This window comes from Hirundo rustica, chromosome 1 (genome assembly GCF_015227805.2).
Source record: "Hirundo rustica isolate bHirRus1 chromosome 1, bHirRus1.pri.v3, whole genome shotgun sequence".
NCBI classification, from domain to species: domain Eukaryota; kingdom Metazoa; phylum Chordata; class Aves; order Passeriformes; family Hirundinidae; genus Hirundo; species Hirundo rustica.
Genome location: NC_053450.1, coordinates 45,810,789 through 45,827,155, shown reverse-complemented (window position 1 = coordinate 45,827,155; position 16,367 = coordinate 45,810,789). Strand labels below are relative to the sequence as shown.

The 16,367-nt window shown below is 39.3% G+C and overlaps 1 protein-coding gene across 1 annotated transcript in view; it reads right to left on the bottom strand.

The window, feature by feature from the left end:
* Window positions 1-16,367, bottom strand: part of CDH2 (cadherin 2) — a 115,150-nt gene that overhangs the window by 94,571 nt on the left and 4,212 nt on the right. Inside the window, exon 2 of the mRNA XM_040087533.2 lies at window positions 9,577-9,688. Coding sequence (XP_039943467.1) covers window positions 9,577-9,688 — 112 coding nt within the window. The remainder of the gene's footprint in view (window positions 1-9,576; window positions 9,689-16,367) is intronic.

The window sequence follows — 16,367 nt, the reverse complement described above, 5'->3', positions numbered from 1 at the left end:
TATTGGATGCCCATGACTAGCTCAAACTGCATGCCACGAGAAATATGAAAGTATTCCAAGATACCGTCCTTTTCAGCTTCAGTTGCTTCTGCCTCCTCTTCCAACTAATATGAAGTTTCTCTGCTCTTTCTAGGGTTGTGGAGAACCTTTGTTTTTCCTTCCCCCTTGAATGACACAGGTTCATGCCTCCACCCATTATCCATCATCCTTCACCACCTGGATTCTTCTGCTTCCATCCTTTCCCCAGCCTCAGCTTCATTTTGCACTCCAGTGTTTCACTCCATTTATCCCCCAGCATTATTTTCCCTGCCCTCTGGAGGACACATCAACCAGCGAGGGCATATGGAGACGAGTAGAAAACCATCTGTGCTGTGTTAAATTGGAAAGATTTAAAGGGTACCAAAGGCCAGTTGCTCATTCCACAGTCTAATTAGAAGATAATAGCAAGTCCAGTAAATTTCCTTTCCATCCAAAATCCGACCCTGTTCCTTTGCACCTACCTTCTGCTCTTTCTTTTTCCTGACTTTAGCAAGGCTGGCTCTGATGCCTAGGACATGTTGTGAAGGTGTGGAAGTGACCTCTTCCAAAAGTTATTATTTCCAGAATAAAAATATGCCCTCACAGTCCCAAGTTCAACCAAAAGCAATAAATCTGCCTCACTGCATTCAACCAAAATCAGAGCAGTTCAAACTGTACTTGGGATTTGTTGACTGACACCCAAGTCTTCAATGCAGTAGTATTTGATTTAATGTGGTCTTTAAATGCTTAAATAGTAGAGTTTATCCGCATTTAGTACGGTAATATGTTTTGCAATAAAGGATATTTCCTGTAATATCAGTTCAGCAGGATGCTCGCATGAATTTGCCTTCCAGATTGCCTGAAAAATGACAAGTCAACAGAAGATGTACTGTAGTCCTAAGTGATAATTTGAATTTCCTAATTATAAATACCATTTTCTCACATTATGTATGCTAATACAGAAGGCCTCACCTGAGTTTCTGCTCCAAGTATTCCATATACTTATGTACCACACAAAGAAACATTTTTTTTTTCTATGCAGCTCTTGCATGCAACAGCAACTTTCTTCTGTGACTAAATAAATCACCCATTCCTAAGGGCACCTTTGCCTCTTGGGGAGGTTTTCTGCACAGCTTCGCAGCCACCATTCCTCCCAGCCTTCCTTAGAGCACTGGTCAGTGCTGAAGAACACTCTAACTACAAGGATTCCAGGAAAAATAATGGCCCCTTGGGAGTCAAAGCCAGATGGTATAGCTTAAAATTGAACTACAGCTACACTAAATGGTTTAGAAAGACTATAATGCCAGACCCAGCTTCAGAGGGCAGAAAGAAACATCCCTTTCGCCATCCTTCACTGAGCCATGCTCAGAGCTTACTGAGGCAGCTAACAATTCTGCTGTTGCCATTCAGATTTCTGCACATAGAAAGGACACTACATTTGAGACCCTCACAAGTAACCAGCTGAATATAGGAAAAGGGAATAAGTACTAATTAATCTAGTGAATTCCAAGTAAATGCACTACAGACAGAAATTACTATCTGATCTGGACTAATTAACTAAATAATAACTTATAGATGGCAGAATATGGCAACCATTCAAGATTTCTGTAATTTCTCTGTAGGTGTATTTTTATCAAGATGGAGTTATAAGAGTCTACAGAAGAAACAGAAGCAGCACTCCCTTTCTGGGGAATAAGGGAGAATCACATTTCCTCTTTGGAAAAACTGGACAGAGTAGTTTATTTAGGATTTTACTACAAACTGTATTTCTACCTGTATTACAAATATTCCATGATAAGTAAAATTTTTGTTTGGTACATTTTGGTAAGATTTTTTTAGACTTCCTTCTGATCTAGAACTCAAGTAATAAATTCTTTGATACTGGATATACAAATTGATTCACATACTACATACAATTCCTACATACAACAGCTTTACGGTCCACCAAGGGATAACAGAATTATGTTTCTGAAATGCTACTCCTTTGTACACATTCATAACATCACTGCATTTCTTTATTTATTCTCCGTTTATATGCATGTAACATTCAACATACAAGCTTAAAATGAGATGATATCAACTTATAGTGAGTAGTTTAATACTCTGAAGTAAAATCACATACCACATAGAAGTCAGACAAAAATGCAAAAAGGAGTCACCATTCAAACAGGTATAACACCACTGTTCAGCAAGGTGAATATATGATATATATGCTCTAGGATATAATCCATGTGTAAGTAGTTGGTAAAAGGGAATAAGGAAACAACATCTCAGGAAAAGCAGTCTCTTGCTTCAGCAGAAGAAAGCTCTAATTTTCAGGGGACGAGTATCTAAGAATAGATTAAGAGCTTGGTACATGAATAGACAACTGGCATCACAAATCATGTACTGTGCTAGCATAGTGAAAGCAAACAGAAGCAGCTCTTCCAATCCAGGATAGTAAGCTCAAAACTGACACTGGAAAATTTAGGATGCTGTGGGGTATAGAAAGGAAAACTGTGTGAGAAAAAAATATGAAAAGGGCTAAAAAAGCAAGAAACCAAGAACTGGAATGAAGCTGTAACATAATAAAACAACAAGGCAAAGCATCACCTAGTAACAGCAATAGAACTTACTCTGCTTCTCACAGAAGATGGCAAAACTAAACCTACTAAATCTTATGCAGAACTGAGGGAGGAAAAAATACTTTAACAACAGAAGCTTCTGGAAAAAAACCCCAACACTTCCATTAAGGCTTAAAAGAGTAACTAGAAGGGGCTGGTAGGTTGTAGTGGGGTTTTTTTTGTTTGTTTGGTTTTGGTTTTTTTTGGTTTGGGGGGGGGAGTGTGTTTGTTTTGGTTTTTTTTTTTTTTGTTGGTTGGTGCTTGTTTATTTGTTTGTTTTGGGTTTTTGTTTGTTTTTGTTTTTTGTGTTTTTTGGTTTTTTTGTTTTGTTTTGTTTTTTGTCCCCCCCCCCCCCCCCCCAAGAGGAGGCAGGGTGAAGTGCACAGGAAAATAATTTCATAAAACAATACATTTGGGAAGAATTGAAACTATTTTTCCCCAGCTTGCCAGCAGCTCATAGAGAGACCCCATCCATCTGAAATACTTTGGCTGTCTGCCTGGAAGCAACTTGTCAATTTGTCTTATTGCTTAAGGCAGGGAGACTTCAAACAAAGTGGTTACCATTTCCTTTTCTTTTCTTTTTTTAAATAGAAGGAAAAAAAAATAAATTTCTAAGAACACTTTCCTTGGCTCTACAGTTAATGTGTCTTAAAAGATGTGCTGCTGTCTTCAAATGTAAGCATTATGACTTTTTAAAAAGGAATTTTACTCTTAGCTGATGGTACACATTTGTATATGTAGAATAATAAAACTACACTAGCAACAAAGCAGCTTCATCTGGGACAGAGAGCATCCACGAAACCCTCCACTACATCATGAAGAAATGTCAAGTTACTCTTAAACACTGGGCCACACCTGAGGGCCATGCTCCCAACAACAGATTTCTGGATCGAAACCAATTGGTATTTTCAACAGTAAACTACAAAATAAGTCTGTGGGAATGCAAAAATCAAGTTTAGTCACTCAGTTTGAACACTTCAAAACAAACGTTATTCTCTAATCATTTCACTGCTAGAGGAAAGAAGACAGCAGAGACACCACGGCTCTGTTTAAGCCTACAAGGTCACTAAAAGCAAAGTCTAAAGGAGTGGGAGTGAAAGTTTACACCAGATAAACTGGCTAACTTTGTTCATTTTATGGTTTCATGAGCACTTGGTACAAGGCTCAAAGAGGAGGGAAGGCGTAAGCATGCCTTTTTTGGCAGAGCTGATGCTTACTCTGACTTAAATGGCTCACGAAACTGCAGTGTTAATCATCCACAATCACTGCTTAGCCCTGTGATCAACACCAAAACTTTTTTCTTTATCGTTGTGATACGCAAAGACCTTAGAAGTATTTTATAGCTACACAGCGTTCAAAGGAATGGTTTAGGAGTGAATTTGCTTATCAGAAAACTAAAACCATGCATTTAGTAACAGGATAGACAATGTTAAAATAACGTCTTTGAAAGATAAGGAACTGCTACAGTAATAATCAGAGTAAGAATCTCTAAGAAATGATTCTGCAAACCATTCAAGTAACCTCTCGAGGTGAATGATTTTAGCTGAAAACGCTTTATTTGTATCTCAAAATTTGCAGGATATAGAACAAAGATTAGATAAACATGCTGGACATATCAAACTGCCACAAGTACTTTTCCCTGGATGAACTACAAAAATGTGATAAAACCAGCGCAAGTAAGGGCATTTAATATATTAAACGGAATTCCCTCTTGACTTAACCTCTTCTCTGAATACTGCATCTCATTTATGGCTCTCTAAACAGTTATCACATTTTATTTACAAAAGCCAGTTGTAAGTACTGTGCCTTAAATTTGGGTTAGATATTTACTTCTATTAGGTGATGACTGAAGACTTAATTGCATATTACTTATTGTCTTTTAAATGTTGGAGGATTTAAGTCCTAAAAAAATTCAAAGTCTATTACATTTTAAAAGAGCTCAAATAACTCCATAATTCAAAAATTACTAAGACAATTTTTAGCAATGAATCAAGTTTCTCTTAATTCTGCTTCTAAAACTACTACTTGTTTTTCTCCCTTTACAGAAATTAAGGTAGTAGTTCTGAGCTCACCTAGTTCCTTGGTAAAAATCACTGTAATTTCAACAAAGCCACTGGTATCAAGTGAAACAACATGTCAAACATAATAAATAAATTCAATACTAGGCCTATAGGACTCCAATGCATCTAGTGACCTAAGCATATTGTATCTTGAAGTCAGACTTGCCAGACATTTTACGAGACAAATTGCAAGGTATCAGCTTCAAAGAGTCTCCAAGGCTATGACCAGCGAAGTGTGCTCCAGGGGAACGCAGGACCATGGGCTCTGGTGACACGATGCCCGAAGGAGGCAATAGGGGACAGCCTGCATGGTGCAGGTTACCTCCTACACAGCTCAGGCACAGCCTACCAAAGGAACAGCTTCCAACTTCTGTGAATTCTCTTTTGATGGAGTCATCTTTTCTACTTCTTCATCCTGGAACCAAGGGCAGCAAGGGCAGCTCTCTTTCTCTTTTTCTCCCCCCTCCACAACCCACATTGAAAAATGTAGGGTTTTTTTCCCTTTTCCAATTTAAGTTATTCTGATTATATTTTGCTCCACCAATTTTCACATACTGGGACAACTGAACACCTGGATAACAACTGAATCTGTAGTTGCCTCTCATGCCCAAAAGGAAAAAATTACTAGATGTTGTCATAACGTCCTAGCCATATGAATGAACTAAGCCATTATGAATTATTCTTAATGCAGTGGGAACAAGTCCAATCCTCTGTCAAAAACAAGCAGCACCTGAACACAGGATGAAAAAAAACACTTTTCAAAAAACACAGTATAGTGTAGTGCAAGGAAACTTCTTATAACAGTGTTTTAAAAGCCAGATATTCTACGTCACTGTAACCAATGGAATGCAGAGACCAACAAATCATATGATAACTCTAATTTTATTTAAGTTTTGGTAAGACAGAAGCCAAAGAACTTAAAAGAAGCCTGTCCCCCAATGTACTAGACAAAATCAAATAAACAAGACAGGTGATAAACATACAGTCATTTTTTTGGGCAGTATTTTAAGCAACTTATCAAGAAAATATCCAGTTAGGGTCAAATTACTCTGCAGATATCTGAGATGTCCATAAAGCCTCTGTACTGGTGGTATCAATGCACAAAACCAAATTAAAAGAAAGCCTTCATCTCTAAAACATACAGAAACTAGTATAAGTATCTACAATGATATTGCAAGGTTATACAGGGAGAAAATAAAAGAACCCAAACAGAACATAATCTGGTGACAGATTACTATTAAAAGACATTTCTTAGAAAAATCTTTCTAGGAATCAGCAACAAAAGGAGGGCTAAGAAGAACCTCCATCCTTTATCAAATGTGAGTGGAAACACAGGGACAAAGGATGAGGAAAGGCTGAGGTACTTAGTGCCTTCTTTGCCTCAGTCCAGTAGTAAAAGAACATTTTTTTTCTGGGTACCCTGCCCCTGAGCTAGATGATTGGAATGAGGAGCAGAGTAAAGCCCCCATAACACAAGGAGAAATATTCAGTGACTTGCTGCATCACTTAGACATACACAAGTCTATGTAGCCAGATGGGATCCACACAAAGGTACAGAGGGAGCTGGCAGAAGTGCTCAGCAAGTCACTTTCCATCATGTATCAGCAGCCTGGATGACCAGGGAGGTCACGGTTGACCAGAGGTGAGTAAATTGGATGCACTGCTACAGGAAGCTGGAAGGAGGATCTGCAGAGCTACAGGCTCTAGGGGCTGGGGAAGGACATGGGCAGATACCCGGAATGCCACCATGCAGCACACACAGGACAAACAGGGGATCAGGCCCAGCCAGCCTGAGTTCACGAAAGGCAGCTGCTGCTTGATTGACCTGATCTCCTGTTATCACAGTGTGACCCACTTAGCAGATGAGTGGAAGGCTCTAGATGTTGTCTACCTTGACTTTAGAAAAGCCTCTGACTCTGACTACCACAGCATTCTCCCGGAGGAACTGGCTGCTTGTGGCTTGGATGGGTGCAGTGCTCACTGGGTAAAAACCCAAAAACTGTCCGGACCACCAGACCTGGGGAGTGGCGGTGAATGGAGCTACATCCAGCAGGCAGCTGGCCACCCGTGGTGTTCCCCAGGGCTTAGAGCTGGGGCCAGTCCTGTTTAGTATCTTTATCGATGATTGGGATGAGAGGATTAGATGCACCTCGGTCAGGCAGGAATGCTGATCTGCTGGAGGGCACGGAAGCAATAGAGGACGAGTGAGCCAAAGGCCAACTGTGTGACCTTACTGTTCTCTACAACTACCTGAAAGCAGGTTGTAATAAGGTAGGGGTTGGTCATTTCTTCCAGAAACAAGTGATAGGACAAGAGAAAATGGCATCACCTTCCATCAGGGAGGTTTAGATTGGATATTAGGAAGAATCTCTTCAGCAAAAGGGTTGGCAAGCATTAGAACAAGCTGCCCAGGAAATTGCTGGAGTTACCATCTCAGCAGGTATTTAAAGGACATGCAGATGTAGTGCTTAGGGACATGGCTTAGTGGTAAACTTGGCAGTGCTGGATTAATGGATGGACTTTATGGTTTTAGAGGTCTTTTCCAACTTAAATAATTCCATGCATTTAGATAGGCGAGGCAGTCAAGATCAGAATCAGGCACAAGATTATCCCTACGAAGCAAATGTCATGCAACTATACTTAACTTCCAGCATCATCTGAATCTAGTTTAATAACCAGAAAATAGGCTTTTGACAACAATAGTATTTCAAAATGACAGTGTAATTAAATTTACGTCAAAGCTATGCAATGATGGACTGTATGTTTATGTGTAACCAGCAAATTATATGCTTTTAAGCATGTCAAAATTTTCAAAAGAATTAACCACTGCAGTAATTCAGTTGAGGAAACCGTGGTAGGAAAAAGACTCCCCCAGGTCATTTTTCAACCAGCTGATATGATGTGATACATACTGTTTGCCTCATACAGTATTTCCAATTCCTACTTCTCTAAAATGTTATGCATTTTAATACCATTCAAGGACAAACCAATAGTCATGCTTCACTCACTTCTGAGAAGCAAGGGAAGGGACTGTGGGACTGGGATGAATAATGAGACAGGAAGTCAGTTTGTCATCCTATGTTACTAGCTCAGACTCAGTTAAAGCTAATCAGACATTATCATCAGGTTTGCATGAGCAATGACAACAGACAATTAGTGCCCAGTCTACTGTGGTTCCTAACTGGTGGCGAAAGGGAATAACTGCAGAAACAGCTTTGATTCCAGAGAGTAAAGAGAACTTCCACAGGACAGGGCAGATCTCAAAACTTATGTGATCTCCATTTCAAGAGGAACTGATGGTATGATAGTTAACCTGTAACCAACATTCCATGGGTTTCAAGGCGGCACCTTTGGAAAGCATGTGTCTGCTGTGCTCTGCCTCTCAGTTTCTGCCCCCTGCCTGTGTTCGTTCAGCACATGCCAAGGAATTCTCATGCTGATGTCTAATACAGGAGTCTACAGGAGAGCCATCTATTAACTCCCATTTGGTGGGAAAGTGATGAATATTCTCTTTCCCCTTTATTATTTTCTCAATTGGCAGCACATTTACTACAATACATAAATTTCTAAGCCATCTTCTAATAAAACAAAAGTCTGTGCTGGTAGAATATACTTTCTTGAAATTGAACAGAGAAAGGTTTAATAACTCAAGTTTAAATACACTAAAGCTGATCAATTCATCCTGCGTTCAAGTTTCCATTATACTTCTAAGAAAGCACAAAACAGGTCTGTAAAATATAATTAACGAGAGACTGCTACATACAGCATGTAAAATCAAGACTACAGCTTTTACTTCATTTGTTTTGCAGACTAATTATAATTTTTTTCATTTAAATGTCTCAAACTGTGTATCCAAATTTATACGTGAAAGAAACAACAAATTAAATTAAATTAGTCCTTATTTAGGCTGTATTTGAAACAGTAACACTGATGTTCTTAGTTCCACAATTTCCAAATTAGATTAAAAAAATTATGTTAGCGGTTCAGAAAACAGACAAATTAATGCAGGGGTGGGTTTTTTTGTTTTTTTTTTTAATGTTGTACTTCTGCAAACTTGTATACTGAAACTCAACTGGCTGGGAAATCTAGGAAACATTCAGAGCATCTGTCTCTGCGTCCTACTCTACCCCTGCAAAATAGAGACACAAAAAGAAGAGTGAACTGAATTCCCAACCTGGACAAGACTGGGCAGGTGTACTGACTGCAGGGCATCCCTGGTGGAGAAAAAGGCTTGTGCTCACTGAGCACGAGGTGAGCAGGTCATCCCCAGCCTGGGCACCGTGCCATTCAGATGCAGGTAGGTGCCAGGGTGAGAGAGCAGGGCACTGTCCCTGAGACAGCCCTGGCACTGTCCAGCCTCTCCTGGCACACCTCCTCACAGAGCCTGCGGCGCTGCGGTCACTGACCAGAGGCTCACAGACAAACACTCTCTCCTGCCGCTGCCTGTCCCATTCCTTGCTCTCCATAGGTGTCTCTCCTCGGATTAACACGAGCACTAGCACTGGGTATAAGTGCAGTCTTCTGTGAGAGGTAAAGCAGGAAGGACATTCTCTTTGCCACCTCATATACACATGGGCTCTAACTAGAAACTAATGCCATATACATTATTCTTACTACATATCTTTAGTAAGAAACATCAGTGGAAATGCTGCGCTGAGAATTAGAGGATAATAACGGCAAGTTTTGCAACACTTGATGTTTTCAAATTAGAGTCAGAGGTGCACGTGCTGCCACTAATGCCAACAGATTTTCCAAGTCCTATGACAGTGACCAAGAAATAATCACAGAGCAGCTGATGTTCTTTCCTGCAAGAAATGTGTGTCCTGTTTAATGATGAAAATGCTCCCGAGTGACTTATGGTTACAAAAAGTTCAAAATATGTTTTCTAACAGTACCATTGAGAAGAGGCTGTCCTCCATGTACACTCCTTGACACTACTGCACTGTGAACATCTTCAGGAAATCCAGTCTTGCATGACATATCTTCACAGGTTGCTTTTATCGGTGCCTGAAACACAAGACAAAATGTATGTAATACTTGTTTCTCACCAGAGAAACATTCCAGTTGGCACATATTCCACTTTGCTGCTGTCTTGTACAAGCAGAATCTTTGTTTCTGAACGACCGCAATTAGGACTGCGAGGGCAAAGGGTTAATCTTTCTGATAACTGGAATGGAAGGAACAAATCCCACTTGTCTGGTAAGATCTAAATAATACACCATCCTGATTCTTCTGACAACTTAACATTTCCACTAAACCAGACATCTACACTGAAGTGGAATCACAAAGGGAACAAAAACATTCCTTCCTCTGGAAATAAATGTTGCACAAAACACATAGTCAACTTTTTCACAGCCAGATAACTTGAAAGGGTTCACTTCAACCACTGGTGTAAAATGCTTTATTTCGAGTATTTCTATGTGAGGCTGCACCCGAACAAGTAAACTAAGACAAACTGTTACATTTGCAGTAACTTAACAGAACTTATGTTTGTGTTAGTGTTCAAACAGATACCATATAAAGCCAAATGTTTCCAATGCAATCTCCTATTTCAAAGGGACATTAAGTTAAAAGGAGAGCAGCTCATTAAATTTGCACAATGGAAGAGCTGAGCCACTGAAACTGTTTGTTCTCTTACTTATTAAAAAAGCTCACCCTCAAATCACATTCTTAAAAGAGCTTCATAAATGCCTTTCTATTAAGAAATATAATACAGCATTTGGAAACTTGTTTGTTCTGCAGTCTTCCATGTTCAACAGATGCTTCTGGTAGCAAAGCCATTTTCCAGGACAGTTTGTTGCCTATTTGGAAGAAAAACCCAAACCCAAACATTTTCTGTGGCAAAGGACTAAGATTTCTTTTCAGTGGATTGGTTTTGTCTCTTTTTAGTACTGCACAAGACAATGGCCCACCTTACACGTGGCTACATGACCGTACATTAGCAAAACCCCTGCCACACTGTACACAGCACAGACGTCAGCTCCCATTCCAGCCTAGGCTGAAATATATCCAAGAAATCACGACAGCCCTGGCACAATCTCTAACACCTCTACATGCCAAACAAAGGCCGATTCACATGCATGCACAGATGTAGTATATGGTCTTGGGCAGCACAAGCAACTGTGTGATTATATCATACTTAAATCTGATCAACTTAAATTAGATTTTCCTGTTTGCTTTCTCAGATGGGCTTCCATCAAGCAGACCTATTCAAGGCCACGCAAGCATGTCTGCATACACTTGGTGTTACACCCACCCACCATGGCAACCTGAGGGAAAGAGTATGTTAAAGCAGAGGTGGGACTGGTGCACCTCCAACGACAAGGGCTTCCGCAGGGAAAAGGAACTAGGTGGAAGCGTAATCTCTCCACTGACAAACATGGCCAAACTCAGCATGTCAACCACTGCCAGAACAGTTTTATCACCAATACAAGGAAGCATTTGTAACCCACTCCGCTGCATTTACGCCACCAGCATCTTAACTGTGCAGCTCAACACTGACACTAGCAAAACCAAAAAAAATTTAAAACTTACTAACCCGCAAGTTAATCTACTATCCAGGTATTCTCTCAGTAAGAGAACTTGTAATTCTCAAGTTTCAGATTAACTTAACTGTTGTGATTTAAGACCTACATAGGTATCTCACCTGTGTACAATTGCTAATGTAGTTTAATGTCTATACGGGGACCCTAAAGAGAAAGCAAATAAAGCAATAGTTTAGCTTGCCACGGGACTATGTTCTCTACAAAACTGGAGCCAGGATTTGTAGCTATGTGCTAATAGTCTATTTACATACTGAGTTTTTAAGATAAAAATATGGCAAATAAAAAATAACTAAAATTTCAACCAGCCAGTTTCCTCAGCCTTAGAACCCAAATCACAGGTTAGATAAGGTTTCCATAGTTTGAAAGAAAAATAGTAAGACTCATTTAAACTACTGCACAAAAGGTGACTTCAAAGTAATGTGGTGGAAAAAGAAATAAAAGTCTTTCATGGTATCTCTGAAACAAAAAGGTACTGGGCAGGCAGCTGAGGAGATAGCAGGATTTTTAACAAGACTGCACCGATGTGTTTGGGAATCTTTCAGCCTTTCCAGTAATCTATATGTACTAAACAGCTCTTATAAACTGAAACAATGCTCACTGAAACAAAGGCTCGGAACATGAATAGAGAGCCTTCTTTATTCTTTTATTTGCAGCCATCAATTTTATCCAGAAACAAAAGACTGTACTCTGCTCTCCAAAAACAGCCCTTTGTAAAGATTGTTTCAGAATAAAAACACAAGGGAAGGAAGAATTCAGATTTTCAGCAATTCTTAATCGCCCTGTGTTAAGCATTCTGAATTAAGTAGAAGTTGCAACTTCAGACACACTGGGTCACATCAAGTTCAGCCTAAAAGTACTGCAAGACTTAAACCATTTTAACTCTAAGAAGAGAAGGATGCTGAAATATTTATATCCCCTTATCTGGGGCAAAAGGCGAAAGCTAGTGAAGATTATGGGACACATTATTATAATTTACAGGATTTTGTGTGATTAGTACAATCCCCAAGATACTTTCAAATTTAAGATAATATTACTAGTACATTCATCTGCAGGACACTATTTAAAAAACCCCGTCTTTTAAAACAGAAGCAATTACCTTAGCTTGTACCCACATAAAACCTGCTCAGTGGAGTCACAAAGCTTTGAACAAGCTCAGCACAAGAATAAGCTCAGCAAGCTCAGGAAAACTCTCAAGTACTTACAGACTTTGCAACAGCAAAATAAAGTTACTTCTAAAAAACTACTCTGCTTTCCTCATCCTTTATGACTTGTCTAGCCATTTTTAACTGCTGAGTGATAAGCGTTACCATCTCCAGATGCTAGAGAGATAGTCACACATGGTATCAGATCATGCATATAAACTCAGTACTGTAGATCTCAGACTAAATGTAACAGGAAAACAGCAATCATGAAGCAACACGATGTAAATTAGAAGTCTTCTGTCAAAACTGTTATTCAATCAATTAAAAGAATTCACCATTTTGATATAGTTAGGCAGTTAAGCCTGCAGTTTTGACGCCCTGCTCCTCTGTTACTTTAGTTTCATCTCTATATAAGAAATCTGGGGTTCAATTCCAAAGCTGTGTTCCAGCACGATTTAAAAAAAAAAAAAAAAAAAAAAAAAAGCCAACAAGAAACCCCAAGCAAAAAATACCGTAACAACCTGTTTACAATCTCAGCTGTACAATTCTAAGTGATTTGCATTTACATATTTTTCTAAATACCACCAGTAAAAAAGTCTTCCAAATATATAGACTTCAAAGTTTTGAAAAGTTTCTAACTGAAACAAGAATAGAGCCAGGCAGAATTTCTTCACTAGTACTGACAAATCTGGACTCATAACCAATTATTTCCATTGTTTCTAAAAAGCAGACACATTTAAAATTCCAAATATCTGGAAATATCCATTTAAATAAATATGCATTTCAAAATGTAATCTCACCACCTCCTCTGCATATGCCATATACCACTGGAGCTCAGTAGTAGCTATCCATCTGAAATATCCAAGTCTCTTCTACTTTGCATCTACATGTACTACTACACAAGATTTTTTAACAGCAATCGTACCAAAATGCACGGCAAGTTGTTTTTGGAAGACTTCTTTCTTTTATAAGTACTGTAACTTAGCCCCATAGGAAAAAAAGCCTAGGTAGCAAAATGAGAAACCAAGCCTGATGTATCAAAGAAAATATCATACTATACAGTATAATTGAACATAGTACAGTTACCAATTTCCAAGACTAGCCAATTCAGAGGATATTATTGTGTGAAGTTCAAAACAATGTCTGACATAATTATATGTATGATGAAGCAAGAATGGGGTATTTGAACTCTTCCTCCCTAATAACCAACATCAATTTACAATTACCACAGTAATATTCAACTTAAGCACAGATCACAGCAACATTTGTGCCTGTGTTTAAAGACTGGGTGTTTCTTCATTAATTTAAAAGCCAGGATGATACCCAATACTCATTTGCAACTTAGATTGCAACTCTAGAGACTGTTCTTTCCATTCTTAGTCTTGTGTACAGACATTATCTGACACAATGGGATATGCTGTATGAGGTGGTATTATTTAATAACAAGTTTCTACATAATGTCATAATGCATAAGAAATATACTCTGGATGACAGAAACATCTCAGAAAAGCTTTAGATACCAGAATTCAAAATGTTCAGCAACTCTTTCTTAAATCTCCAACTTGCTGCAAGCAAAGCTGACAGCAGTTTATACTCTCACAGGACTCAGTACTTCAGCAAATGTAGTCAAGTACAATTTGTTTTCAACCATAGAGTGTGACTAGAGAAAAAGAAAAGTGCCTTTCATTCAAATTGTTCTGGAAGCCAAAAGCTTCCAAAGCGGGTTCTAGGCCACATCCTTCCAGAGGTCATTCAGTTACAGCAGAAAGGGCTTTCGCTATGCCATCCTCACTTCTAATCAGTGCTCTACTTCATGAACCCCAAGATTTTAGATCAGAAAGTCCAATTTCTTAAACCAATGCCTATAGGTCTCAAGCACCTTCCCCAAGTAAGAGAATCTACAACTTTTATGCTACTATCTGGTTTAAAGAAACTTGCCTTAAACCACCAAAGGTTCATATCATACCATGCCTTGAGTTGGAAGAGGCCAACGTAAGTCATCTATTTCCACCCTTCCCGCCCACGGGCAGGGACACCTTCCACAAAACCAGTGGTGCTTGCTCAAAGCCCCATCCAACCTTGCCTTGAACACCTGCAGGGATGGGACATCTACAACTTCTCTGGGCAACTGGTTCCACTGCCTTACCAGCATCCCAGTGAAGAGTAACTAATCCCAACCTACTATTTTTCAGTTTGTAGCCATTACTACTTGTCCTCTCTCTACACGCCCATGTAAAAAGTCTCTCTCTCCGGTCATCTATCTCATCTATCACCACCATCAAGCCCTGCTCTGCATCTGTTCATCTCCCAGCTTTATAAACCATGTCCACAGTCTACCCTCTTAACCCCCAATGAGAGACAATGTTCATTTGCTTTATTAAAAATTGAGACAATTATTTAATATACCTCACATAGCTCAAAGCCATGATCCAAGTTTGGACTTTCCTCCTCCCTCAACTGGGAGAACATAGGAGTGGCTGCATCTTCTATAACATCGTTCCTCATGTAAGCCACAGCCCAGAGAAGGACATCTTAAAATTTCTGTACATCTAAGTTTCAATAATCCTTTTAATAAGAACTTAAAAAAAAAAAGTTGGTCCTGTATTTGATCACACATTCTAATTATTCTACAAGAAATTACCTCTCTCTGATTTGATAACAGTCATTGCATTGCTCACACTGAACATCTCAGCCCATAAAACTGCTGCTATTTCATACAGGAGGATGCTGCTTTTTCTGACCTTTGGGGAGGTCTTGCAAGGCCTCTTTGGGGGGAATCACAAAATTTTAACTATGTCTTCAGCTGCTGGGTGATAATTATATGCTAATTATAAGAAATGGGAGAGTCTCTAGAGGAGTCTGTTGGTAAAAATATATTTTTTAAATATGTCAAGGAGTGCCTAGAGAAGAGGATAAACGTGCCTTTTGGAAACATGGAATTTAATTAAATATACGAATACTGACTAAAACCAAATACTTGAAGTGAAATGCTGAAAAGATTTGGCAGCGAACTACCTTCCATCTTGGAAGCTGCTGATACTGTATCTGTTTTCATAAGCCATTTAAAAATAGAAAGCCTAATTTCCCTTCTTTATTCAGACAGAGCTCCCATGATCATTCAACAAGAAGTGCAGGATCAAATCAAATGATGAATCACGCACACTTGGATTATACACCGCTCAAGGTGAACAGCAACATGGCCCAACACCCAGGTGAAAAAGGCCTCTCTCAGCTCACTCACAAACTACAAATGCACTTGAGAGAAATACAGATCTTCCTTAAACTCATCCTGCAATAATATACGTTCCTTTCCTCTCAGGATTCACCTCATCATATGCCACTGTTGGCCAACAAGCGAGTCTCAGTTCAGCGGTAGGTCAGAAGTGTTTTACCACTGCTCCTGCAAATGATGTCAAGTATTCTTTTCACCATCATTACTCCTCACCCAAAGTTTGGATAATGCTCCCAGGCACGTGGTGAGACTCCTGGGCATGGTGCTATGCATGGCCAGGAGCTGGATCCTTGTGGGATCATCACCTTATTCTGTGATTTGTCTCACTGAACCTTACACACAACTGGTGCCACTGGGTTAGTGGAAGCACACAGGCTAGCTACTCTGTAAGGCCACTACTGGTTCCTCCTACCCTTTATAACAAAAATTTAAAATAAAAATTCCACGGAACATCAGAGATTGCACAGCCTTTGGGAATGGACTTGGGCTTCACGTGTGTGTGTTGTTCAAAATAAGTTCTGATTTCATCCTAATGGGAGTGCAGGTAACTACTGAAACTATTCCAAGCTTTCTGAACTTTTCTGTTAACCTGAAAAGCACTTACAAAACCAATGAGAAACAGAAAGAGAGTTTAACTGGTAAATGATTCTGTTAAGCAAGAAAAGCCACTCAAAAATTCCTGTTCATTACCACATGACAAGTCCCTTACACAATACTGTCTGTATTGAGTAAAAATAGCTTTACTCACAGCTTCCTCAAGCTATTTT